The sequence below is a fragment of the Drosophila mojavensis genome, unplaced genomic scaffold, assembly GCF_018153725.1.
Source record: "Drosophila mojavensis isolate 15081-1352.22 unplaced genomic scaffold, ASM1815372v1 contig_151, whole genome shotgun sequence".
In the NCBI taxonomy this organism is placed as follows: domain Eukaryota; kingdom Metazoa; phylum Arthropoda; class Insecta; order Diptera; family Drosophilidae; genus Drosophila; species Drosophila mojavensis.
Window position 1 is genome coordinate 433,502 of NW_025318684.1, and position 27,242 is coordinate 460,743.

General features: G+C 35.2%; 1 protein-coding gene and 1 long non-coding RNA gene across 12 annotated transcripts in view; one reads left to right on the forward strand and one right to left on the reverse strand.

The window, feature by feature from the left end:
• Nucleotides 1-27,242, reverse strand: part of LOC6585783 (protein unc-13 homolog B) — a 57,442-nt gene that overhangs the window by 23,674 nt on the left and 6,526 nt on the right. For 2 of the 11 annotated variants that reach the window (XM_032732976.2, XM_032732978.2), the window contains 7 exons: nucleotides 15,293-15,424; nucleotides 15,069-15,077; nucleotides 14,026-14,100; nucleotides 7,061-7,280; nucleotides 6,850-6,970; nucleotides 6,212-6,318; nucleotides 788-929 (listed from right to left, as the gene is read on the reverse strand). In XM_032732976.2, coding sequence (XP_032588867.2) covers nucleotides 788-929; nucleotides 6,212-6,318; nucleotides 6,850-6,970; nucleotides 7,061-7,280; nucleotides 14,026-14,100; nucleotides 15,069-15,077; nucleotides 15,293-15,424 — 806 coding nt within the window. Of the gene's footprint in view, nucleotides 1-787; nucleotides 930-5,351; nucleotides 5,459-6,211; nucleotides 6,319-6,849; nucleotides 6,971-7,060; nucleotides 7,281-14,025; nucleotides 14,101-15,068; nucleotides 15,078-15,292; nucleotides 15,425-16,045; nucleotides 21,985-22,052; nucleotides 22,282-22,770; nucleotides 22,908-27,242 lie in introns of those variants that run through there. The other 9 variants (XM_044007108.1, XM_044007107.1, XM_032732980.2 and 6 more) reach the window with 9 other exon arrangements.
• Nucleotides 10,184-11,922, forward strand: LOC122756752. Its single transcript, XR_006356601.1, has 2 exons — nucleotides 10,184-10,222; nucleotides 10,286-11,922. It is a non-coding gene; the product is annotated as an uncharacterized LOC122756752 (long non-coding RNA).

Consider the following 27,242-nt stretch of genomic DNA (forward strand, 5'->3'; position numbering starts at 1 on the left):
TTTAAAATTTCAGAAGTCTAAGTTCGGAAGATTCGGAAGATACCAAGATTCTTGAATTGATCCAACGGACCAAAGTCAAGATTATTCCATTTTTAGAAGTTAAAGCTGACCACAGCTTGTCGCCTCTATGTAACCGACTGAGTATGTATGTATGTATGTGTGCATTGTTATACATTCTTGTATGTATGAACGATGGAAAAGAGCTAGGGCAAGGGCAAGAGGAGTGCTGAAATAGTGTGAGGAAGGGCCAACAGCAAAGACAAGCAACATAAGTTTATGTAGAACGCGTGTCCCTATGTGTACATGTATAGTACATATATTTGGCAATCACAAGCACGAACAACACACTCAAAGCTCAAGTGTAGGGAACTATGTTCATTCAGGTTTTACATATTAAACTCAAACTCGCACTCACACACACACGCATACACAGATGGAACCGGCAAGAAGTCGATGGGTTAAAAAGAGAGTGAGAGAGAGAGAGAGAGACAGAGAGAGAGACAGAGAGAGAGAGAGACAGAGACAGAGACAGAGAGAGACCGAGAATGAAAAATAGTAAAATTATACATACATTAGATTCACATACACATAGAGAAAATTATTAAGGATTAGAGAGAGAGAGAGAGTGCATGTGTTATATAAGTACTATTCGTGTGGGTAGTATGTACATTCAAATGGCAATTGTGGGAGTACGTATATATACGAATTACACATGTATACATACATACATTTATATACAAAGATAGAAAACACAAAGAAAGCGGAAAATACATTGAAAGATACTCACAAGTGAAACTTCTCGTTCCACACAGGGTTTAGCTCCTGCGGCATTGTGCGTGTTCGCTTTTTCACCTTGCTAACCTGCACCGTCACATATGGATCACTGGTACCGCTTTTATCCTTCGCTATCAGGCCTTGAGCACAAATCACTGTACAGTTGAGATCGGATAAGTTGTTGGATATATTTTGTAGTTGTATATATATATATATATATATATATATATATATATATATATATATATATATATATATATATATATATATATATATATATATATATATATATATTGGCATTTATTCGTTTCAGAACCAGAAGAGCCACCACAAAAGTTCAAGCATTGTTAAGTATTATTCGGATGGGGGTTGTAGTTTATTTTGTTTTTAACGTAGATTATGTTGAGGGTGCAATGTTGTATGTTGCATTTTGTGCAATTTTGTGAAAGTGTGTTAACGTATGTTATCGAGGTTTGAAACGAATATAGCCATTTAGAGAGATTTGATTTGATTTGTTGGTTAATTTATTTATTTTTCCAATTTTAAATTGTTTTTTTTTTTTTATTTATGGTTTGTTCAGTTTTGTTAATCAAGGAAGAAAGAAGAAGAGAAAAAAACGGAAGTAGGTATTTTTTTAGTAAATCATTTTTTGTTAATTCTTAAGAAAACAGCTCGCAATAAAAATGTTTGGGCAGTTTAGTTAGGCATTTAGGCCAACAGATTCTGACCGAATTGCACTTTTATCACAATCTAATCTACAAATTGCAACGGCACAAATATCGTGAAGAAGTTGTTAAGTTTTTACAAAATACATTATGCATCAACATTAAAAGTGGACATAAAACAATTAAAAAACAAACAGACACACACACACACTCACACGCAGAATAGAAGGTAATAAATTTACAAAAAAAGAAATAATAATCTAAAAAATATACATATATATATATATATATATATGTATGTATATGTATAACAATAGAAGACGGATTACCGCAACTCTGCAAAAAGAAGACGTTCCTAAGTCAACTAAATTTCGAAAAAGTATTTTAATCGTGCAAAATATAGTATAGAGTATATATAAATATTCACACACTTATACGATTGCGCATCACACTAACAACCCGCGCGTTTTTATATATCCCCAATAGTTTAGATTTTACAGACCAACAAACTTTTTTTGAGGTGCTGGTTGAAATAAGCTGTGAACCACTGTATATATATATATACATATATATATATATATATATATATATATATATATTTTTTTTTTTTTTTTTTTTTTATGAAGGCTATTTACATAATATTAGATGGATTGATGAGTGGAGTTCCAAAGTTTAGTAAACCATAGGGCAAAGCTTATATCTTCTGGAGAATTAAGACTCTTATATTTTTATGCCCATTATTTTTAGCTACGTATTCAATTGACAATTGAAAATGTACACATAGAAGGTGTACGGTGGCTGGTTTGACAATAATCTTTAGATTAAAGCATATCTGGCGCAAAATGTCACAGAAACAATACATTTTTGAATGCTAGGAACTGCGAAGAGAGAGGAGGTTTGAGATAGAATGATAGAGTGAAAGAAAGGCTTCGTGGGAGGGGGGGGGTAGAAACATTTTATCATTAGTGGAAATCAGATATATAAACATGAATATAATTAAGAATGACAGGATGCTGATATAGAGTAGAACTCAACATTTATTCTCCACAGATCCATACATAAAATAAAGATCAGTCGCTTTGTATTGATCCATTGAGCGACACACATAACAAATATTGGACTGACTGGGCATGCAAACCTTTACTCATGTTTTTTTTTTTTTATTTAATTTTTGTTTAATATTTAAATTTATTGGATATGCAAAATCATTTACACAGCTTGCATTTTCAATTTAAATCGTTTATAGTCTTCAACAAGTGGGAGCTCTACAGAAGAACGAATCGATGTCGCATTGGATATTGGGATACCTTAAGCCCTTTCATTTAAAGTCTGCTTCGTAGCTCACAAGAGAGAGCTCGCGTATGTTCAGTGGACTCTAGATGATTATGCAACATTTATAAATGTACGTTAATAAAATAACTGTTTATTTTTATTATTAGAGATCTGAAATAATTTAGATATGGAATATATGTATTTCACACTTTTAGGTAAAGCGAGCTCACACTTGGTAACTATTTTGAATTGATATATATAAATCGTAACTATGAAAGAAACATCTGAAAGGAATGCATAAAACCATTTGCGTATCAATGGGAAGTGTTTATCCATAATGCAGATTGTTAATTTCTCATCTTTCTTGGTTAGAGTTATAAGTATGGAGTGTGGAATGTGGACTGTGTGTTTGTATGAAAACGAATTATATATATAGGGTAAATAATGATGATCATACGGACCGACAGGCGAAGGCTCAAAATGCGCAGCAAGGCGCATACGCAGAAATTCAAATATAATTTTTGCTTCGTGGGCGTAATGAACAAACTTATTGTGTGTTGGTTTTCTTGGTTTGTTTTCGTTTTTTCTCTCAAAATATATGATGTATAAATGAGTAATCGTATCTTATTACATATTCTACAGACAGCTCAACACAAACATAGAACAAATTTAATAGTAGGAGAGGGAGAGAGAAAGAAAAACTTATCAAATGTTTGCAGAAGGACAAGAATAATTTTATTTCTGCCAATGATAAATCGAGTTTTTTGGAAGTTGGATTTATCTTTGAATGAATTGATTTAATTTGACATAATATTATTAAAAAAAGCTATTTTGAGACACAGCGAATAATTTCGATGATTGAATCAAAGCTCGAACCTAAACTTTCAAAAATTTCGCCAAATATTCAGTACTTTGTTATGGATGTGTACGAATAGAAATAACCGTTTAGTAACTCATGCTCCATGGTGAAAACTTGGCAATTGTAATCTTAGAATTTATGCAGTATGTATTGTGTGAATATTAAGGAAAAGGTAGAGAAGATTATATCTAGCCACAAAAATTATTTATTTTCTGCTATGTTCATTGTGGCCGAGGTAAATATTTAATATATTGGCAATTCTCTGGTGTCGAATGTGACATTCGTACGTATTTTAAATAAAAACAAGTAAGAAGACTCTAGTCGAGACTCTGCTCGACTAGGAGATACCCTGAACCCTCTAATCTGATATTCAAATCACTCTGCACTTCTTTTCGGCACACATACATACACACGCACGTATTAGAACGCGCTCTGAATGCGCTGCAGTGTGGGCAACATTATAAGAATTTATTTGTTGAATAATTTAATTTCTAGACGTACATCTTAATGAAACTTTCATAAGTCTACATTTAAAACTTGCAAGCTCTAGCTCTAAAGGTGTAAGAGATATAATTAAATAACTATCTTTCGATAAGGTGTTTGATCGATAATAAAATATCGGGAGTAGTTATCGACATATATAGAAAAACTCGATATGCGCGTGATATACACGAACCTAGGAAAAAAAATTTCAAGAGCTAGAGAGCTGAAATTTGGCATGCATGCTCGTGTATACCATAGGCAGTACAAGTTAATCTTATTTTTTTGATAACTCATCCGATAACTTTTTTATCGAGAATAATCGAAAAATCGACTTTGTTTTGAACACTTTTAGACCTGGAGACTTCAAATTCGCGTTGTATATAAAGTTAATGGATACAAAGATTTTGTAATTTACATATTTTGGATACCTCGCCCCCTTCGCCCCCAATTTGTAAAAAACGTATTTCAAGTACTAGAGACTTGTGCTTTTAGCTATATAATCATGCTCTGAATGTTTCATTATGATAGTCCGTCTACAAAAGAAATTATTCAACTAATAAATTCTTTATAAGTGTACAGGTCAACCTCAGATATTAGCGAAGCCTTAAGTGACAATTTATTACAAAGAATTTCAAATTCATGAATTATTTAATAGATCAGTTTTAAAAAAAATATGTTAGTAGAACATGCTTTCATTGACTTTGAATTTTTTGGCTGTAGTTGACCTTTCTGGAGAAATGCCCACATATGTGTCATAAAAGTGGATCGGTAATGGATTATGAAGCCTCTAAAAGAAAGGTATTAAAATAATCAAATCGATGGCACTCGACTCCACACTACTCTTTACCAACAGATTAATTATTGTTCATTAATTTTAGCACCTCGTTGCCGAACCATTAGAAAATATAAAACGAATAGGACATAAAATATATGTATGTATATTGTAAAATCAAAAGTTTAGTGTAACTAGAGTATGCTCCAAATGAGGTGAACAGAAAACTGCCTTGATCTGTGTTTAAACTGTGCAAGTTTCGATATTATGGTTTCATTATATGAAATTTTAATAAATATTTATAATTATCATTATTTACTGTTTAATTTTTTTGTTATTTATTTCATATACGAATCATTTTTAGTTCAATTTATGAATAATTCAACACTGTAAATAGTGATCACATATATATATATATATATATATATATATATGTATATATATATATATATATGTTTATATATGTTTATATGTTTATAAATCGTAAGACATAGTCGCAAATACCATATTGATATTGCCCGTGTACCTGTAATTGTTAGTTTGCATGACCATTTAGATGTTCCCTCAACAGTTGCGTGCTCAGCCTGTTCTAATGAATCTATGTGTGTATCTGGATCCACACCGAATGTCATCCTTAAATTGGAATTACAATTTGAAGTTTGAGTTGAAATTGATTTTTGCAGATATACGTATGACAAGAAACTCCAACCATTCAATTACTTAACACTAAATTTTAATGTATCGTTATATATTTATATATATATATATATATATATATATATATATATATATATACTTTTTTTTTTTTTTTGTTTGGTTAGTTGGGCTGGTGCGCCACCCATAATCAGGTTATTGTAAATATAGTACATATTTATGTGAAATTCTTAATTTCAATTAGACGCAATTATTCGTTCAACAAGCAGTTAGTATTAGTAATTCAAATGATCTCTTATACAGGGGAGTCGTCAGAGCCAGATTGCCCGTGTCAGATATTATCTTTTACAGAGTATTATAGAGTAACTAGCATACTTTACACTCACGCACACAAAGATACCAAGCGAATTGACATTTAAGTAAATTTATCCATCTGTAGCGTATGCAATATTTTTATCTTTTCTTATGTATATGTGTATTTGAAAAACCTTCCAAGCATTCGTACTTACATACATGCTCACATACCATATATATATATATATATATATATATATATATATATATATATATATATATATATATATATATATATATATATATATATATATATATATATATATAAATATAATACATATAACATAATGCATATCGAAAATACATACATTCATATACATAATTAGTAAGGCAAAAAACATGTTTTAGTTAAATCACATTTTCACATTGATGTCAAACCTGTGATTGCGATCTTTGCCGACCATTTACTGGTTCCATCGAGGACGCTCTGCTTTACAGCCTTCATATGGCCGGTATGGCTCTTCTCCTCAATGCTGAACACGGCTCTAAATAGGTTATATGGATGGATGGATGTATGTAGTAGAGTGCATGAGGGGCATATCATGTCATGTCATAAAGCTTTTTATATTTTTATATTATATGTTCCTTATATTTGAGACACTGTATATATATTTTATATTTTTCTGTGTATATGATGATTTTTCGAGCATTTGTTATGACAGAAATCAAATTAGAATTAGACCACTATTAGGAAACAGTTGATAGTTGAAGAAACCTCGGGTTGCTTAGCATCACACACTATTGTTTGAGACTCAAGAGCTTTTAATTTATATAATCTTATATAATAAATATTTTTAGCACGAAATATTTTTTTTTTTAATCGAAAATGAAAGAAATAAATCGACTTCATCGATCACAAGCTACGTATATGAATGAAGGCATTTTCCAATTATTGGATCATCAGTAGCCATACAATAAAATTTATTAGCAGAGAACTTCAGTTTTCTTAATCATCACATATAGATAAATATGAATATCCGCACCAGCCACAAATGAGGTCTATTTCAAAGCGTTACCTGATCAACTCAAATATTTCCGGTTTTTCCCGCTCGCGTTGCTTCATCCGATCCTTCATTGCTGTAATTATCGAATTGGCCTTATCCTCGGCACCATGCTTGGAGCTCTTCTCAGCGGCACCTACAAATACAAACGTTAACTTTATATACCAGTACACATCGATAATGCAAAAATGGACATACATAATGTGAAATACAAATTTCGACTTACGTTGTAGACAGTCGGCATTCAATAAGTCCTTACACTTCTCATGGCATTTGACTCCGCACTCTGTGCACCGCACTCCCTGCCTTGCGATGCCCCACAGCAATCCCTCGCACTCATAGCAGTAAGTCGGCGAGGTAGCCGTCCAAAGTACAAAATTATGTGGAGTCGTCGAAGATATTGGATATATGAGCGCCTGCAGTGCCTTTTTATAGACATGCATTTTCTAAAAACCGACGTAATAAGTTAGCCTCAAGGCGAAAAATTTAAGATATGAATTTATAAATATACGGCGCAGGTCCACACCCAAATAGTAACAAAACAATAATTTGCTCCACTTATAACATACGAATAGCACAAAACCAATTAACTCAGAGCTAACTACGGAATATTCTTGGCATAGTGCGTTTCATGTTCCATGTTCCATGTTCTACGTTCTATTATCACGTATTTTCCTTAGAGCTCTCTTGCTAAAATAAAATCTTTTCTATTAGCTTAGCTTAGGGAAATCAATCGCAATGCCCAGGCATAAACACTGGTATACATTTCGATGTGTAGTGACTTCTCAATCCTATCCTATATTACTTTTTGTCTCTTCTTTTACTCATTTCTGTTTATACCCTGAACCCATTTTCAATGGGAAATCAAGGTATAATGGTTTTGTTGAAATGTATGTAACAGGCAGAAGGAGGCGTGGCAGACACCATAAAGTATATATATTCTTGATCAGGGCGACGAGCTGAGTCGATTTGGCCCTGTCCGTCTGTCTGTCCGTCCGTCTGTTCGTATGTATGAACGCGTCGATTTCAGAAGATATAAGACTTCAATTTTTTTAAATGTCAATGCGGATGTCAAGTTTATCATTAAAAATCGATAACTCATTCCGATCTTTTTTATCGATAAAAACGCTTATCGAAAACCAGTTATAAAATTATATCTCCTACACCTTTATTGCTAGTCTCCAAATTTGTTATGTATGCTTATATGCAATTTATGCAATTTCGGTTTTTGTTAAAATTTACCCCCCACCCCTATATCCACCCCCTCACCCTCACTTTTGTAAAAAACGTATTTCAAATACTAGAGACTTGTGCTTTGGCAAATACATGCATATCCATGTTGTAATCATAATCTGAAAAATGAGGATCGTATGTCCACAAAAAAAGTTATTAAACAATTAAGTTCTCATAGTAAGCGCACACTGCCGCCCATGCGTGTTTATGCGTGGGTGCTTGTGTGTGTATTTGCTTGTGTATATGTGTGTGTTTGTGTATGTGTATGTGTGTGTGTATGTGTGTGTGTATGCGTTTGTGTGTGTGTATGTGTGTGTGTATGCGTGTGTGTGTGTATGTATGCCTGTGTGTGCGTGCGTGCGTATATGTGTGTGCGTGTTTCTTGTGTAAGGTGAAAGACGCGAAAAATTATTGAAATAGCTATTGCTCCAAGGGTTCAGGGGATCTCGTAGTCGAGAAGTCTCGACTATAGCTTTCTTACTTGTTATTTCTTATTTTTTGTTCTGTTCACTATTTCTTGCAATATTTGTAATTTTCCTTTTCTGTACTAATACTTTAATCTTAAGATTTATTATAATTTTATAATAACTATATTTAAGCTCTGTTAATATCTAATTTTTAAGCTTTCCATTGCATAGTTTCAATAGTATCACTGACCACATTTGGCTGTGAATTGTGGCATAGGTAGCCGGACTGGCAAAAAAAAACCCCCATCGGGTTAGTGATATTATTGTTATAATGTACTTTTTGTAGGCTATTTTAATTTTAGTTGACTCCAGTTTTGTGAATATCTTTTTAAATCTATATATATAAAAGAGAGTTGTGTAAAAGTGTATTAGCACTTAAAACTCGAGATCTGCTGGACCAATTTTCATGGTTTTTGATTTGTTGGATTTGTCTCCGCCACGAGGCGGATCAGTAGATCTTTAAAATACTGAAAAAATTTGACGAATACTTGAAAAGCGCGGTTTTTTCCCTAAAGATTCAAATTTCCATTTATACTCAGTAGCCTTGACAACAGTGACAGTTTCGGTCCTGTATAGAAGTAAATAAACAAATGTAGTCAGTCAGTCTACGGCACAGCCTCGAGAAGACCTGACTATTCAACAAAAACAAAAAAAAGACTATTCAACAAAAAAAAAAAAAAGACTATTAAACAAAAAAAAAAAAAAAAAAAAAAAAAGACTATTCAAAAAAAAAAAAAAATAAATAAACAAACAAAAAAATTTTTTTCCAAATCAAAAACAAAAATATTTCAAATCAAAAATCTGCAAGAATTCAAAAAAATCAAAAGATTAAAACCTGACTGTTCAAAAAATAAATAAAAAATTCAAAATTCGAAATTAAAAAAAAAATGAAGTTAATTATTAAAAAGTGTATTTTTGGCTTTTTATATTTTTGGACTTTTAAACTTTATAAATATTTCAAATCAAAAATCTGAAAAATTAAAAAAAAAATCAAAAGATTAAAACCTGACTAATCAAAAATAAATAAAAAATTCAAAATTCGAAATTAAAAAAAAAAAAAAGTTTAATTATTAAAAAGTGTATTTTTGGCTTTTTATATTTTTGGACTTTTACAAAAGCTAAATATCTCGAAAGTTCAGGTATTTGTTTGTCTCAAACATAAATTTGTGTAAATTATTTATCGATTGTTTTATATGGTTTTGTGCGAGGGCAGTATTACTATTAATAAAAATGCCGCGTTCTAGAAGATCTAATCTTTCCCGGCGGACCCATAATGCAATTAGGCAACGGAATAGCGCGAGTCACTTATCTGACGAAGAGCGAGAAATCGCCCGAGAAAGGCTCCGCGTTAGTACCCAGCAAAGAAGGGCCTTAATTCGTGCTTCTCAAAGAGAGGCAGCCCGTGAAATGGCAATAAGAAATGGTTCAAGGATTGATTTGAATCGAGCAGCGTTTCGATATGATTGCACCATTGATTACAGCTTGAATCGTTTAGTTTGCATTGGTCCAATGGACGTTGTTTGCCAGCATTGTGGCGCATTGAAGTTTGCTGGTGAAACGCCCGGTTTGTGCTGCCTTAGTGGTAAAGTGACATTGCCATTAGTGGTCCCGCCTGAACAACATAGCTTTCAACAATTTTTTACCTAGAAATAACATAGAGGGCAATGCAACGTTTGCCGGGCCAGCTAGTAAATAAATAAATGATTCAGTAAAGAAATTGCTTTTTATACCCTGAACCCATTTTCAATCAGAGTACCAGCAAAAGGAGGCGTGATATTAATCAGGGCGACAAGCTGAGTCGATTTAAGCCTGTTCCTCTGTCTGTTCGTCCGTACGTATTAACTCGTCAATCTCAGAAGATACATATGTATATGATTTTTCCCAAAAATCGTTGATTACTACCGTTATTTTGTTATCGATAGAAACCTTATCGAAAATCAGTAATAAAATTATATCTCCTACATCTTTACAGCTAGGGTCTTTAAGTGTAGTTTTAAATGTATTTTATAAAATCTCGATTTTTTATATACTCACTGACCAGAGAACACAAACGATTTAAAGAGTTCGGAATACTCTTCACAAAGATGGGAAGAAACGGCAAACTAAGGCGAACAAATTTCAATTTTCGTGAGCTGCTGCTTGTGCTCACATGCATACATACATATACATATTTGAGAGAGCAGAGAGCATCGTGAGAGAGAGAGAGAGCAAGGGAAACATCCCAGTGGCGACGACCTGAATGAGGTCTGTTGAAATAATGCATTACATACGACAAAAAAGTAATGCATTACCTATGAACATTTTTTTCAGCGCATTTGTAATGTACAAAATAAAAAGTGCTACTCATACGACAGAATCGAGCTCTTGTCAACTTCGTTTCTGTATGCCCCTTCCCCGCTAACCAACAAACGATTTTCGTCTTTCGTTGCGTCGCGACGAAATCGCCGAATTTCGTTTTGGACTTTACCGTTTTTTGCATGGAATGCGTGCCTTCTTTCGTTTGGTTTTTTTGTCTATGCCTATTCCTTTTGTGTGTATAGTGTTAATGAGTGTAAATACAAGTTCAAAAATGCATATGTGTGATGATTTCTGTTTTCGTTTTACCCGCCGCGGCGCGTCACTTTTCTGCTATTGTTGAGCCGTGCGGACGTAAATTTAAAGGGAAGTATCTGCAATGTATACATCATCTTACATGTATTTTTAATGACAAAAAAAAAATAATATTGTTTAATTTACAGATGCTATAAAAACCGAAGGGTCCACTAAGAAGACCTATATAAGTACAATAAGAAACTGCTTTCGGGTCCAGAAAGGTCGACTTGCAAAGCAGAAGTTCGATAATAAGGACAAACTAGATAATAAGACATAGCTTTAGATTTAGATGTAGATAGATATAATAAAATAGTAATAATACATAGTTTAAGACTATACATTTATTTATAGATATTAAGAAATAATAAATAATAATTTTTAAAAATTAAAACAAAAAATACTGCATTACTCAAGCGTTTCTATCTTTCAATTAGTAATCAATTATTTCTCCAATTACATTGCATTAAGAAGTAAGCCATTTTATATAGTGGGAAAATGGGTTGCAGGTATATTGTGTTGTAATGTACGCACATTACTAACCCATAAGCGATTTTGAAAATGTATAAGGCGTTTTCTTCAGGTTGCGGAATTTCTACATTACAATATTTAAAAAGTATACGCATGGGTAATGGAGAGCCGAAGGAAACTTCGTCACCTCATTACTTTCTGCATTACAAAATTCAATAATTTCATGCACCCGGGAGAAAAAGCGGCCATTCCTTAAAAAAGTAAGGCAGCTTGTAATCGATCTTTTCATGCACACAGGCGACAAGTAATCCATGAGTAATGGACAAAATAATGGGCATTTCCGCCACTGGGATTCAGCGCAGAGGGATCTTTTGTTCAACAGTCGACCATCTCGGTCGAGCGCATGACGCGAAATGATTGTGCTTTCGTATATTTTCGTAACCCGAACCTAAAAGTGAAGGGCCGAGCAAATACGAAGTGTCTGGGAGATAACTCCCGAAAAAAAGTGTGCAAAACGCTTTACACTACTTGTCCGGTCTATGTGTTCTCTGGTTAGTGATAGTATGTTCGTACGGCGATACCGATATTTCACACTCGATATTTTGGTTTCGATATTTGTAGTTATCAAGTATCTCTAAAGCTGTATCACTAGCCATAGAACACGAGGGCTGCCAACTTAGCCTTTTACAGGCCAGATCTGGCTTTTTTCACCTGCAAATTGCAGGAAAATTTGCGGGAAATTTGGCATTTTTAAAAATCGAATCAGCCTAATTTAAAGTGCCTCCAAAGTACACGAGAAACAACACAAGCACACACACACATACGCACGCACGGATAAAGATTCATTGGCTGCAGTGTGTGACTACTATTAGAACTTAATTGCTTAATAACTTTTCTTGTGGATGAACTATTTTTACGGACATTAAAAAAAAATCAAGTCTCTAGCTCTTATAACTTCTGAGATCGACGCTCTCATACGGACGAACGGACAGACGGACAGGGCTATATCGACTCCGCTCGTCACCCTGATCAAGAATATATATACTTTTATACCCTGATTTCCCATTTTCAATGCGTTCAGGGTATAAAAACTGAAATGGCTATATTTTTGGCTATTCTTGAATTTGATCTAGCAGGTTTGACAGGGTAATTTAGCATTTTCTTGCCCGGAAATGTTAGCAACACTGTTGAACACATAGACCGAAAAAGTACTGAAAAGCATTTTAACAGCGATATGCATACATACAGATTTGGGAGAGTAGAAAGCAGAGAGAAAATAAAAACAAATTGAGCATAGAAGGGTTTTTTGTTCAACATTCGACCATCTCTGCCGAGCGCATGATTTCGTATATGTTAGTAACCCGAAGCTAAAAGTGAGGAGCCGAGCAAATACGAAGTTGTCTGGGGCGCTAATTTTCAATTTGTCCGGTCTATGTGTTCTCCGGTTAATGGTAAAACGCAATGCTCGAAAAAAAATTGTTCAAAATGCTTTACACTACTTGTCCGGTCTTTGTGTTTTACGGTTAGTGCCCAAATATAATATAACGTATCAATGTTAATCCTATTTCTTATTTAATATTTTATTAAATTGACTTGGCTAAAGACCCTTCAACTTCGGCATTCCACCAAGGTAACGAATGTATGCAAATCTATCTAACCACTATATGTTAGAGATGAAAGCATTGCAGAACTTGTGATGTTAGCTTTTAATAGTTGCCAGCTTGTTAGTTTGTCTATTAATCGGTAACTAGTATCAGATATTAAGCAAAATATGTATTAGCTGATTCGATTCATAAATAAGCCAGATTTTCCGCTATCCGCGATTTTCCGCGATTTTTCCCGTAATCGCACTTGAAAAGAAGCCAGATGTGGCCGAAAACGGCAACACTGCTTATAAGTAGACGATCGATACCTTTCATTCGATATCGTGTCCCTACCCCCATCCCTATATCCAACCCCTTGAAACAAAATGTGTAAAATACGTACATATGTACATATTTCAACAAAATAGAAACGTGCTTTGCTTGTTATAATCGCAATCTAAAAGTTTCATGAAGATAGTCCATCCACAAAAAAGCTATTAAACAATTAAACTCCATACTAGGCCCACACTGCAGCATACTGCAGGCCATGCGTGTTTATTTGTGCCTGCGTATACATACATACATACATATGTGTCTGTGAGTGTGTGTGTTTCTTTTGTAAGCAGAAAGACGTCAAGAATTATTGAACTATCAGTTCCTCGAAGGGTTCAGGGGATTTCGAAGTCGAGCAGTCTCGACTAGAGCTTTCTTACTTGTATATGTGCAATGTATTTATTCTATTCATTTATATACTCTTTCAATCGTCAAATATCTTAACAGAAAAATATTGTAAATAATATAATACATACATACATACATATATGAGTATGTAATATCGAGCCTCTTACCAGTTCTTCATCATTGAGCGTTGCCCGGGGCACTGCCGATGTGAGTCCAGCATTCCGTTTTGTAGCTGCCATTGTCTATATATATGTATATACATATATCGAATATGTAAATCGAATTATAATATGAGAGGAACATACGTTCTAATTGTTAAGTGAAGTTCGAAAATAGAAGTATAATTATTTGTCGACTATTGTAATGTTAATGCTAATCTTAATTATAGCAAAAATGCAACAATTCAAGCAAAGCAATTTGAACATATAAAAAAATTCAGTTACTAAAATAAAATTAACTATTAACTGCTTTCAAATATTTTAGCAAGTGCATATGGTACGTACATACATATACATATGTATATAGAATAGTAAAAATCTAGTGCTCTCATCGAGATCGCCCGATTAGAAGAGTAGCCCTAGAGATTTGCTATACATATATAGCAATACAAAAAATAATGTTTTACAATATTTATTAGGTGGAAGAAAATAATAGCATATTATGGCAGATAAAATTCAAAGAACAGTAATATTAACGTAGATCTGGACTGGCATATTCTATTTAATACTTTACGTAAACTATTTTAAGCAATTGGCTTTTGCAAGCACCGAACTAACGCATGCCAGACCAGTTTAATACGTTTAAGAATGATTGAATTCAATTTTGAATTTGTGACTATACTATATACATTAAAAGCTTTCCATAAGTTTTGTTGATCCATTAAGCAACACTACAATTAACGTACGTACGTATGTGGTAACGCATCTTCAATAAAATGAAATAAAATCAAGAACTAATTTGAGCCGTCTAAGTAAACTTTATTATAAATAAAATATATATGGTAACAGTAAATTAGATATATATGTGATATATATATATGTATTTATATTTATATATATTGATATGAAAACTACAATTTGATAAAAACAAATGCAAAACTTTGCGAAAATTGTGAATACTTTATAATAGTCGTTAACAATAGGTGAATTAAAATTGAAATCGAAATGGAAAATTTGAGAATAGTGTTGAAAATTCGATAATCGTTGTATACCTTGAGCACCTGTGGTCCATTTAAATAATTTTGATCGTACAAAAGAAAACAAACATTTAACATCCGTATAAAAGGCCATAAAGTGTTTTAAATTTAATAATTTATAATTGATGTAAATGTGTATATAGTATATGCAAATTAATATAGTAAAGGAGTATATACATATTATATGGAGACATATATGCTTTTAAGTCTGTGTTACAGATTTGAACAATCGAACTTACCAGCTCAGAAACAAGGGGAATAGATTTGCGCCGTGGACGTATATCCGGCATACTGTCAATATTGCTGTAGAATGGATTATCCCCCGGATGCCCATTGGAGCGTAGGCCCACATCGCCTGTTCCGGTGCCATTCTATCAAATAAATATGTGAAGTATTGGTATTATAATTATTATTATTATTGTTATTATTATTAATTGTATAATTATTGTTATTATTATTAATATTATTATTATTATTATTATTATTAATTTTATTATTACAATTAAATGACTATTATTTATTGGATATTTAAGCTTGCAAAATCTAAGTTAATAGATAAGGTGAAATTCAAAAACATTGCCGACTTCATATTTTCCATTCACGATTCACAGCTCAGGGTTTCATTGATCAAGCAAAAAAATTTTTTTGTATTTGTCAATGGTCATACAATGGGCATGGATATACATATGAATAATATTTGATAAATTGATCAAAATAGAAGGAACACACACGCACATAGTCACATTGATGTGTTTCTTCTAGCTAATCCCTATGAAATGTACACAATCTTATAAAAGTTCACTAATGGATCTTTAACATATTTAGGGTTCAATTCAGGTGTCATAGGCTTAAAACTTTCGAGGGTTAGAAGTTAGAATCATCAATTTATAGAAGAGTCAAGATTACATACAGAAAGAATATTCCATTATTTATTTATACATATATAATTAAACTTATTTATTTATTTATATATATACACTTCCAAATTGTACCTTCTCCTTGTCTTTAGCCATTTCTTCTTCCTTCATTTTATCCAGATTGTTTCTCTCCTCGATTTTACGCTCTTTCAAAGTTTTTAACAATTTCCATTTGCTTGTGCCCAAGTTCAAGCCAGCACTGTTTGGGGCAGCCACCTGAGACCCCTCGACACTTGAGTCAAAACTAATAAGCTTAAAAGGCGACGCATTGACAACTGTTGTCGAATCGGCGGCTGGCAAATTACTCTCCGGTGAGTTCGCTACATTCACAACGCTCTTATTTATGTCGATTAGCTCGGACCTCGCTTCTGGAAACTCGGCGGATGCAGCTGCTTCTTTTTCTCCATTAGCCTTCTGAACAATATCTGGATCGGTGTCTGGTTGCGCATAGGCAGCACCATTTTTATCCAAATTGTCATACATTTCATCACTTTGAGCTGCTGGCGTATCCGGACCAGATGTGGCACTAGATGACTCAATTGGCTGATCATCGTCTAGCTGAAGAGGAGAGGGTGGAGGGTATGATCTGTGCTTTTGCTTGTATTCGTACTCATGCTCATCGTCGCTTGATGAGTATGATGAACTTGATGCCGATTGCAACTCGTCCTGTCTTTGGTTAGTAGTTTTTGACCTGTCGCCCTTTCGCTGCTTCTTTTTGTTGACTTGTGTGCTCACTTGTGGTTCTACTGATGCTGCTGTTCCTATTGCTGTCTCTTGTGATTTGGAGCTGATAGGCAGCTGATATTCATTATTAACGTCCTGCCAAGCTCTATGCATATCTGAGACTTGAACTAACTTTGTTTGCTTCTGTTTCCCCAGTAATTCGGACTCATCTGCTTTCGGGGGACGACCATCTGTATCCGCCGGTTTCAGCTGAACAACGCATCTTAGCTCGTTCAAAACCTCAGACATCTTGAGCTTAACCGTCTCATCTGGGACGTAGTCACTTTCTGTACAACAAACGCTATCCCTCAACACCAACTGACCAATTTGTGTAAAGAGAACTTCATTGTCCGAATGCTGCGCGTAACTATTTTGCTCAGGTCCAGCTTTTGCCAACGCTTCAGCTTCGAGCTCCTCCAAATGTCGCAGCTCATAGCAAAAGTATTCGTCATCTGTGTCAATGCTATCCTCGGTGCTCTGGCGACGTGACGAGGACAACGTGCGCCCGGAATGTTGACTACGATTGTCATCGTCCTCCCTCGATGAGACATAGTTGAGGCTGTTAGGTATGTCTAACGACTGCACATGATGATGCTGTTGTTGATCTTGATGATTATGTTCAGTTAACTGTGGGTCGCTAATATCCGACGACGTCATTGCCACCATGAGTGAGGGAACATTAAATATTTTAGGCTCATACGCTGCTTGCGAGCAATCATTGATTTCCTCCGCAGCAGCAACTATAGAAACATCTAAGGGAGAAGTTGAAGCAATATCTATGGTAGACGCTGCGCTGACATCAACCGAAGTTAAGGCAATAGCTGATGTAGCTGAAGCAGCATCAACTCCATCGTAATCTCTTGAGCTAATCATTGGTTGAGCAGTGACATTTACCTGCTTCTCCGGCAGGATTTCTTCATGCTGTCGCTCGAAGCTTTCCAAGCTCTGCCACTTCTGCTCATCGACCGCTATAAGAGCATTTCTTTTTAGGTCTCCAACAACAGCAAATAGATTAATTTCCTGATTAGCACGAGCATCCACATTGCTATTCTCAATATAAGAATCACTCTGCCCATTTGCAGTAGGAATCGAACTATGCCAATCGTGCTGATGTTCCTCATCATCATCTTCATCATCATCATCATCATCACCATCATTATAATCATAATCATTGTCCTTGTGTCTTGTGGTGTCAATTTCATTAGTCGAATCCTCCTCGGAAGGTGTAAAAATGGTGTTTTCTAACTCGGTATCTGAAATGCTAGATCCGTGGCGCAGGTTAAAGCTGTGCCGTTTATATGATTTTGCCTTCTGCATTATCCTATTCATTTTGTTAGAGAATGAACGTTGTTTCTTTTGCTTAGTAGCTAAAACGGCACTAGAATCAGTTGCTCGTTGCATTATACGCATTGGTAATTTTTGAATACGCTTCGTTAGGTCCTCACGTTGACTTCCAATTGGATCAATTGGTGCACTCAAGGTGCCAGTGGCAGAGGCAGTCCCTTTGGCAAACGGATACGAACCAGCCTGGCCACGAACCGGCATTTGTGAGTTTCGTTGACCAATACCGGCGTCGCCACCAGGCAGCGACTGAGAGCGTTTATATCTCGTATAACGCTTCAGTTTCAGATTGTCCGGCAACAGATTGGACAACTTATTCCAAACTTTAGGAGGCTTCGATTCAATGGTTTTGCCATACGATTTGTATGATCGAGCCGAATATAGCTGTTGAGAGTCCGCCGACTTCTTTGAGCTTGACGGCTCATGCTGACTAATGTGCAATGATGACACCGACGATGATGACTGATGATGCTTATTCGACTGATGACAAAGTCCCAAATAATCCAGATTATTGCTGCTGTTATAGTCAGAAATGCCATTGAACGTGGGATAATAAACGAGACGATCCGTTAGAGCATGGCGTTGGGGTGTTTGATCAATATCCGTTTCCATATAGCCATTTGTTGAGATCATCGATCTATTCAGGTCCTGCGACAATTCGTTTTTCAAAATATCAGGCATTATGAATGGCTTTGTGCTTGTTGCACTGACATTCATATTATTGTCATCCGAAAATAGTTTAGTTGTTTTGTTGTTCGACTGAAGCTTCCGTTGATCCCATTTCAGCATTTCATCAATTGTTGAAATTGGTTCATTAGAATGCTGATTCGGATTCGACTCGGAAAACATTGATTTATTTTCATATGCTGAGCAAATTGGTATATTTTTGGATAGCTCATGTATATAGTTGAGGTTCTCCTCGCTAAATACATAATCGCTATCCAATTTTGGCTGCTGATACATATTAATATCGATATTTGAGTCAGCACTGATATTATTAACTTTATTCAACTTATTTAACTTGAGGTCGGCACTCGTCTGTAGCTCTATCATCATCTGTATCATTTCAACAGTTATATCATTGCATTTGCTAAAACTGGTATTCTCATTCGAATTTAATGGCCAGCCACTCATAGACGATAGTACAGAGTCAGATTTAGCTCGTAGTTGTGGCTGTTGTTGCAGCGGCTGCTGTTGTGGCTTAAGTAGCTGTTGGGCAAATATATTAGCACCAGGTATGTCCAATAAATTGTCGAATACATTATCATTGGGCGCTGGCGGTGGAGGACTTGAGCCGCTTATTCCCAACAATATATCGTCCAAGTCGGTGATAGCGGCTTCTTTGTGCTTATCGGGATTTTGTAAATGTAACAGGAACAGCATACTATTATGTCTTTCAAGACTTTTTTTTAACGACCTTATATACTCATCTTGATTGTAAATATTTGTTAAAGGTTGTTCAGTAAAACTGAAACTCTTCCGCTGCTGATCAATTGGACTCGGGCTCGACGATAAGGGTTCTCGGCTATTGACCGCTTCCAGTTCGAACTCACGATTTTTTGTAATTTTATCAATATTTTGTTTACGATTTATTTCGATTTCCTGGGTCTCTAATAACTTCAATTGTTCATCCAAATCAGAATTATTACGTAACAAATGGGCGCTATAATCATTCGAAGAAGTTGCTGTCTGTGAGTCGGAGCCAACTTGAATTATGTTTGTTTCTGAATTGTATTTGGAATGGGCCACGGATTTGGAATTTAATTGTGTGCTTTTCTTTATTTTATATTGCTCAAACGAATTTCCAACTAGTTTCTTTAAGGTATCGATATTTTTCTCGAATTTTTTCATTACCAGCTCAAATTTTTTATCAGCTTCAATAACCCGCAAACGTCTCAGCTCTTCGGCCATGGTGACAGGATTTAAGAGAAGTAACGTTAGATGCTTGTCCACTTGATTCAGTTTCTCAAAGAAAGTTTGCTCAGCTCTGATTGTCTGCCTTAGCTTAAGTATTTGGGATCCCGATAATGATTGTAGATCGCTTATTTTATTTATTTCCCTTATTATAACATCAGTCATGGCATCTAGTACGGCAATATTTTCTTCACGCGCATCTTCCGAAGATGAGAAAATTGTCGTGCCTCCAAAGTTTCCATCTGATGACAAATCCAACTGGTTGTTATTTGAATTTGAATCAGGTGTCTTATCCGTATTGGATGCTTGGGCAAGAATATGTTTCAAATTGTTTATCATATCCATTTCGTTCTTGTGATGTTTCTTTTTTCGATGTTTTCGCAATTCCTTACCTTTAAATGCCGTTGGCTCCGTTGCTTCTTTGCTAAAATTCGTAGTAGTCTCGGCTAGCATAAGCGGAACGGGTAATTGTTCATTAGTCAATGAGTCGTGAGCTATTTCGGACTGCTGTAACAATCGTTCCACATTACTTATTTCAGTAGTCATATCGTTGTCGCGATATGCTTCGTTTAAATTCTTGTAGAAGTTTTCATTTATCTCACAATCGTTTGTCGTACCTCCAGGGTCTTCTATCGGTACTATCTCGTTCCCACCCTGGCCGGATTTAACGGCTGTTAAACGAAAAAACTTCACCTCATCAGCGAGCTGGTCGAGTTCAGAAGACGTATCAGCTAACAATTCCTGAGATGATCTCTTAGGGCTTTGTATATTACGCAAACTACAGTTTAAGGGTGCCGACGCTGATGCTGATGCCGATGCAGCTACTTCTTCCAGCACCCTTTGGCCGTTCAGAAATTCCTGCAATAATTCGGCTCTGGCATTGTTGGCCATTATCTGTTGCTGTTCGTACATCAACAGATCCGATTCGGAGTAAAGTTTTGCTCGGGATCGAGCTCGAGCGGCACTCTGATTCACATCAGCTGCATTTGCTAGCCAATCGCATTCATCCAGCTGTAGCTGCTTTTGCTGCTGTTGCTGCTGATCCTTCAGTAGGTGGTCTGTTTTATTAACTTGCACATATTGGTTTTCACTGTTATTATCCAAATCTAAGGCATAGGCACCGGCTTCGTCTAAATATAGATCATCATGATTCACTTTGAATTCCTCCAGGATATGACGAAAGTTGGATTTTTCTGTCTTCGATTCATTCAATATAACCATATTTTCATCCAATTCCAATTCCATGGGCAACAGTTGACTTCCTGCTATAAATGCTGCAAACGGAATTTGGGAATTTGGCAGCTGCAGTTCTTCTTGCTGCTTCGTTTGAATGAGACCCATTAGATTTCCAACTACAGATTGTTGTTCTGCAGAGATGTTTTCCAATTTCTCCAATCTGGTCCAAATTTTGCCATACTCGTTTGACAGTAAATCAAGAGCCCGCCATGCAAACTTCAGCTCTGTTTCTAGCAAACTAATTCGTGTTGCAATCTTATCCATATAGTCTGAGATAATATAATCCGAATGCTGTTGCGAATTGTAGAGCTGACATAGTTGTTGCTCGCTTCTGATCGATGCCATGCTGCCATTATTTAGATTCAATCTGGACATGGACATGGACAGATTGTCGCTAAGCAAACTCAATTCTGAATGCTGCTGAGACGGCTGGGGCTGCTGATGATGGTGTTGTCGATGGTTTTGCAGCTCTTTAATCTTAGCTGCATCCAGTTGTTGCTGCTGCTCGGGCTGCTGGGTCTGCTGATGAAGGTGTTGTCGATGGCTTTGAAGCTCTTTAACCTTAGCTGCATCCAGTTCTTGCTGCTTCAATTGTTGCTTGATTTTAAATTGACTGTGCAATGCATTTGCAGCCACGCTGTAGGGCTCCGCTTTGGCCTCGACTCCTTCAATGACGGATATATTAATGGCTTTGGTGGCTGGCACCGCGAATGATGACTGCAGCAGCAAGTCGGCTTCTGCAACTGATGATGGCTTAAATGGCATCGGTGTATTTGTTGCTGTTGTTGATGACATCCCGACTAAATAATATATAAATTAAAAAATATATGCATTTGTACGGAGACATATATATTGTGTGATTACATACTTTCGCCAAATTTCACGTTTTCACGACTGCTGATTTTAGGACTATGATATAAAATTATATAGGTATTACAGCAGATGTCTCAGCCTTGTGGCTTATCGCAGAGGAAAGGTGTATTTAAGAAGTTAGTTAAATATTCAGATTCCACGGTAACTTTGTGGATAGTGACATTCGAGAAAATTACAAGAATATTGTATGAGTAAGACATAATAAGATAAGATAATATATTAGACTGTACAAAAACTTCAACACACTTTGAGCGCTAAAGAAGGCGGTTTAGCATTTTCAATATGAAAAACAATTTTATTTATCATGGTTATAAAGACAAAAACAGATCTTGAAGGAATCGATATCAAACACGCTAGAGCTGTGCGGTACCTTGATGCGGTACGTTGATGTCAATCATATATATATATATATATATATATATATAGATATGTGTGTAATATATATATGTATGTATTGAAATGTATATTATTTTAAAATCAGCACACTCAAAATGCAACAATGAAAGAAACACAGTGCCGTCATGTGACACAATTATATCATTTTATGTATTCCCCTACATTAGTATGTATAACAACATATAGGGTTTACGTATTTTGGTTTCGTTTGCTTTTCATTGTACTCGAAGTTAGGTGTTGATTCTGTTTTTGTTGAAATTGAATGTACTAAACAGCTGTGATTACTGCCACATTAGTTTTTGCGATATAAAGACTACTTTAAATGTATTTGAAAATGTTTATTTATATTTTAACCAAATCTTCACTTAGTAACAAAGGCCTGCCACTGAATTGGTCTGAATAGGAAAACGCTGAAAAGTATACTACATCTTATTAAACTCTGCTTCTTAACGGCACCTACACAACTCTCGCATGAGCTCTCTCGAGCTTGTGTGTGTCCGTGTGCATGTGTGTCTATGCGAGAGTGTGTTGACTCCCACAGAACTTGTAGATAATGGTACTCAGGAACAGCTACTACGGGAGTGCATAAAATTCATCTGTATTGAAATGGAATACACACACAAAAAGAGAAAAAAACAAATACGGAGATGGCAAGAGAGCGTGTGAGAATAAACAGATGAGCCGCATTTGGAAGTCGGGTGATGTTCGGGTCGGTTTACTGCGCATGCGATTTACAGAACAGCTTGCAATAGTTGTAAAAGGGAGTTTCTGGGTGAAGCTTTCCTAAGCTTTTCTGAGTCCAGCACAGAGAGAGAGAGAAATAGAGAGACTTTTATGTGCAGCTTAATAGTGGTTGCTCACTCATATATGCTCGGTGTTTTAGCTTTGGCCATCCACATAAGCTGCTTACAGATCCGACTTGGATATAGCTTTTAAAAATGCAAGAGTTCCTTAGTGTCCGACTAGAAGTAATTGGTAGTAGTAATCGGAAATCAGAAGTATCAATTCTAAATAAATATGGGGAATATAATGTTTCGTAGCCTGTAGATTGATTAGAAAGAGCACAGTAACACGCATTGCTTTGAAATGTACAGCAGTTTTGGTATTCAAGATATGCTTACCTAAATCAGAAATTCGGAAACTAGCGCAATAAGTAAAAAACTAATATTACGTACGATGATCGAGAATATTTTTTTTTACAGAACTGAAAACCTAATGCACTACTACAGATTTACATTTTAAATAACTTGTTTAAAATATAATAAATAATTTGACCTAACTATAAGTTCAATTATAAGTATATAAGTATAACTATAATCGAAAAAAAAATTGAAGAACTTGGTTTGCAAACCTAAATTAAGACCGGAAAACGATATCGTATATATAGAATAATTTATACAATCAGAACGAATTGAATAATTTCGATCGAATCCCGAATCGGAAGGAGAAGCTTGTAAAGGACATACACGAACAAGAGCTACTCACGTAAGAAACGACACGTTGATACTTTAGAAGGCAGCTAAACTTTCGCGTTCGCTCTGCCACAGTAGGTGAAGTTTTTAGAGCTTGATAGGCGCAAGACGATTCGTCTTGAGCCTTAGAACTATTAACATGGATGGAACTTGGCCACATGCGGTGACTAAACAAGCCGTACACCAAGTTCATGATGTGGACCTTCAATATGTGCTGCACGGGACTGCGTAGCATGTAAGCACAAATTTACTGTTGAACTCGTAAATGCCTAAAAATATAACTGTATTGTTATGTAGCCGTACGTGTATGTGTGAGTGGTGGTGCTTGAATGCGGGAACAGTTTGAAATAAAACCTATGTAGCTAGCTAATCAAACAGTGTAATGTGTACATATGTGTGTACAATATACATATATATGTATTTACATACATATATATACATTAAGGCATAGATACATACATTAACACGCATGGAAACAAGAAACAGCTGTTTATGTGTGTATACATATTCACAGTTCGACATATATATGCACAAGGCAACACTGTATTGCCATCACTATTAAGAGACACATTAGGTTGCGCAAAGAGTAGTTCTATTACTTTTAATGCTAGCTGACAATTTTGTGTGTGACGTCAGAACCAGATATCGGCCAAGTGCCCCAAAACAACCAAAATGAAATATACTTTAGTAATTTCCAATAGTAATAGTGGTATTTTCCGATATGCCAGAAATCATATTCGTTGAAGAACTATAAAACTGAATTTTAAAATGTAGACTCCCGTTGACCACCCAAAATAAAAACAAGTAAGAGGGCTCCAGTAGAGACTGCTCTACTTGGAGATACCCTGAACCCTCCAAGCAGATATTCTAATCATTCTGCACTTCTTTTATGTACACATACATACACATGCTTCCACACGTACGTATAAGCACGCGCTCTGCTAACTGCGTAGTAAGCAGCGACTGCGCTTGGGCGAATTTTTTAGTTGAATAATTTCTCTTGAAAACATGCAATCTTAACGAAACTCAGAACGTAATCGTAATGTTAAAATGTATGTACATTCCAAAGCACAAGTCTCTAGTACTTGAAATACAAATTAAAGCAAAGGGGGCGTGGTGTCCAAAATCTGTAAACTACAAAATGTTTGTATTCATTATATTTATGTACACAAATAATCTGAAGTCTCCAGGTTTAAAAGTTTTTAAAAATCAATTTTCCGATTATTCTCGATAAAAAGTTATCGAATGAGTTATCGAAAAAATATGATAAATTTGTACTCCGTATGGTACACACGAGTATGCATGCCAAATTTCAGCTCTCTTTCCTTTCTTTCTGCCCGTTACACACTTTTTCACAAAACCATTATACCCTGCTTTCCCATTTTCAATGGGTTCAGGGTAAAAAAAAGTCATGGTCATGGTCTTCGGGAGTTGGAAACTTAGTTTTCATAGATGGTAATATGAGCAAATGTTTGTACCTATCCTTTTCAAAGGAGAATTCGCTCCAAAGTTCCGAAATACTTGGTCTAGAAGGGCGATCCCGATTTTATCAGGTTAATGACCCAAAATATAAATCGGGTATTGTCCACTCCTGATTGGAACTTGTCCTTGATCTGGAACTGTCCAAATGTGGTCAATCCACTAGCCCAGTGGTCATACCTAAACGTTATAAAAAATTTGTCGGTAAAAATGGGCATGGCTATTCGGAAAAGGTCAATATCCAATAAAAATGACCTCAAAATGGCCCTATTGAAGGAATGGCCAAAAATCTCCAGCGAAGTCACCTGAAAAAAGTTTAACTCAATGGAATCACGCTTAAAAGACGTGATTAAATAAACAGGAAGTCAAACCAAATACTAATTTAAGAATTTTTGGGCAATAAAGTTACTTCAAGTAATTTTAGAAATTAATTTTTCTCAAGCGCAGTCGCTGCCAGTTGGACAGTTAGCAGATGCATGCTTATGTATGTGTGCATGTTTTTGTGTGTATAAAAAAAGTTCAGAATGATTGGAATATCTGCTTGTTGCAGGGTTCAAAGTATTTATCTCCACTGGTTTTAAGATAACAGTGTCAAAGTAGCTTCATTTCCATACAAATTTAAACGTACATGAACCATTTTCTGAAATAATGACGGCACACTGCTAACGCAACGGACCGCTTTTCACAACCTACTATCACTCAATCGTGTATTGCTATACAAACACACGTTTTGACACATATATATATATATATATATATATATATATATATATATATATATATATATATATATATATATATAAATATCTTATATCAGCTAATTAGCGAGTATGTAAATGCCATGATACGAAATCATGGCTGTGCGGGCAAGCCGTCAAGCTTATGTATGCATCATCGTATTTAACTCTATATACCTTTTTATGCCCATTAAAAATGGCAAATCAGAGTATGATGACTTTAAATTAAAATGTATGAACAAAGCAGACGGACGCGTAACTAATCCCATAAAGTATATATATATATATATATATGTATATTCTTGATGACGAGCTAAGTTGAGGGAATATACATATGTTCTTTATTTAAAATGTTTGAGATATTAATATTAAACGATTACGTCTACGCAGACTCTCAGATTTGCTTTTTCAATAAAACGGTTCTCCATAACTCTCTTGACTTGTACATCTATTCCTTTCTAAAGATCAGACTTTTAAGCTTGATTGGGCTTGAAAAACGATACGTAAAATCAATTTTAGCGTGTACATTTTCAATAGCCTAGGCTATATCGACTCAACTCCTCATCCTGATATAAAACTTTATGAGGTCTGCAAAGACTTCTGCCAGTTACATACATTTTAACAGGATAAAATGCATTCCAAACTCTGAAAAAAAAAAAAAAAACGAAGAGAAGCTGCATAGCTGAAAAAATATAATACTTTCTGTGTACAAATACAAATTATATATAAATACAGTGGAATCCGGTTATAACGACGCTGAAGGGACCGGAGGAGGCTTTAACAAGAAGGAGAAAACAAAAAATTTTGTTTATTTTTTTACGGCTGCCATGTTTGTATAGGTTTTAACATAAAACAATGTAATTTTTTATTTACAAAAAAAAAAAAAAATTATAAATTAATTTCAATAACGGTATAGAAACATTTTCGTGATGTCGGCATCGCAGTTTGGCTCTCTCTATCTCTCTGAGGAGCATTTCTCTCGTTTCTACGCACTCATGCAAGTGCGCTAATCACTGATAGATACATATATCTTTTATGCTAGTATCTTTTAAATGCTTAAATGCTTTGTCCTTATTTCGCTGTTTTTTTTTTTATTTTTTA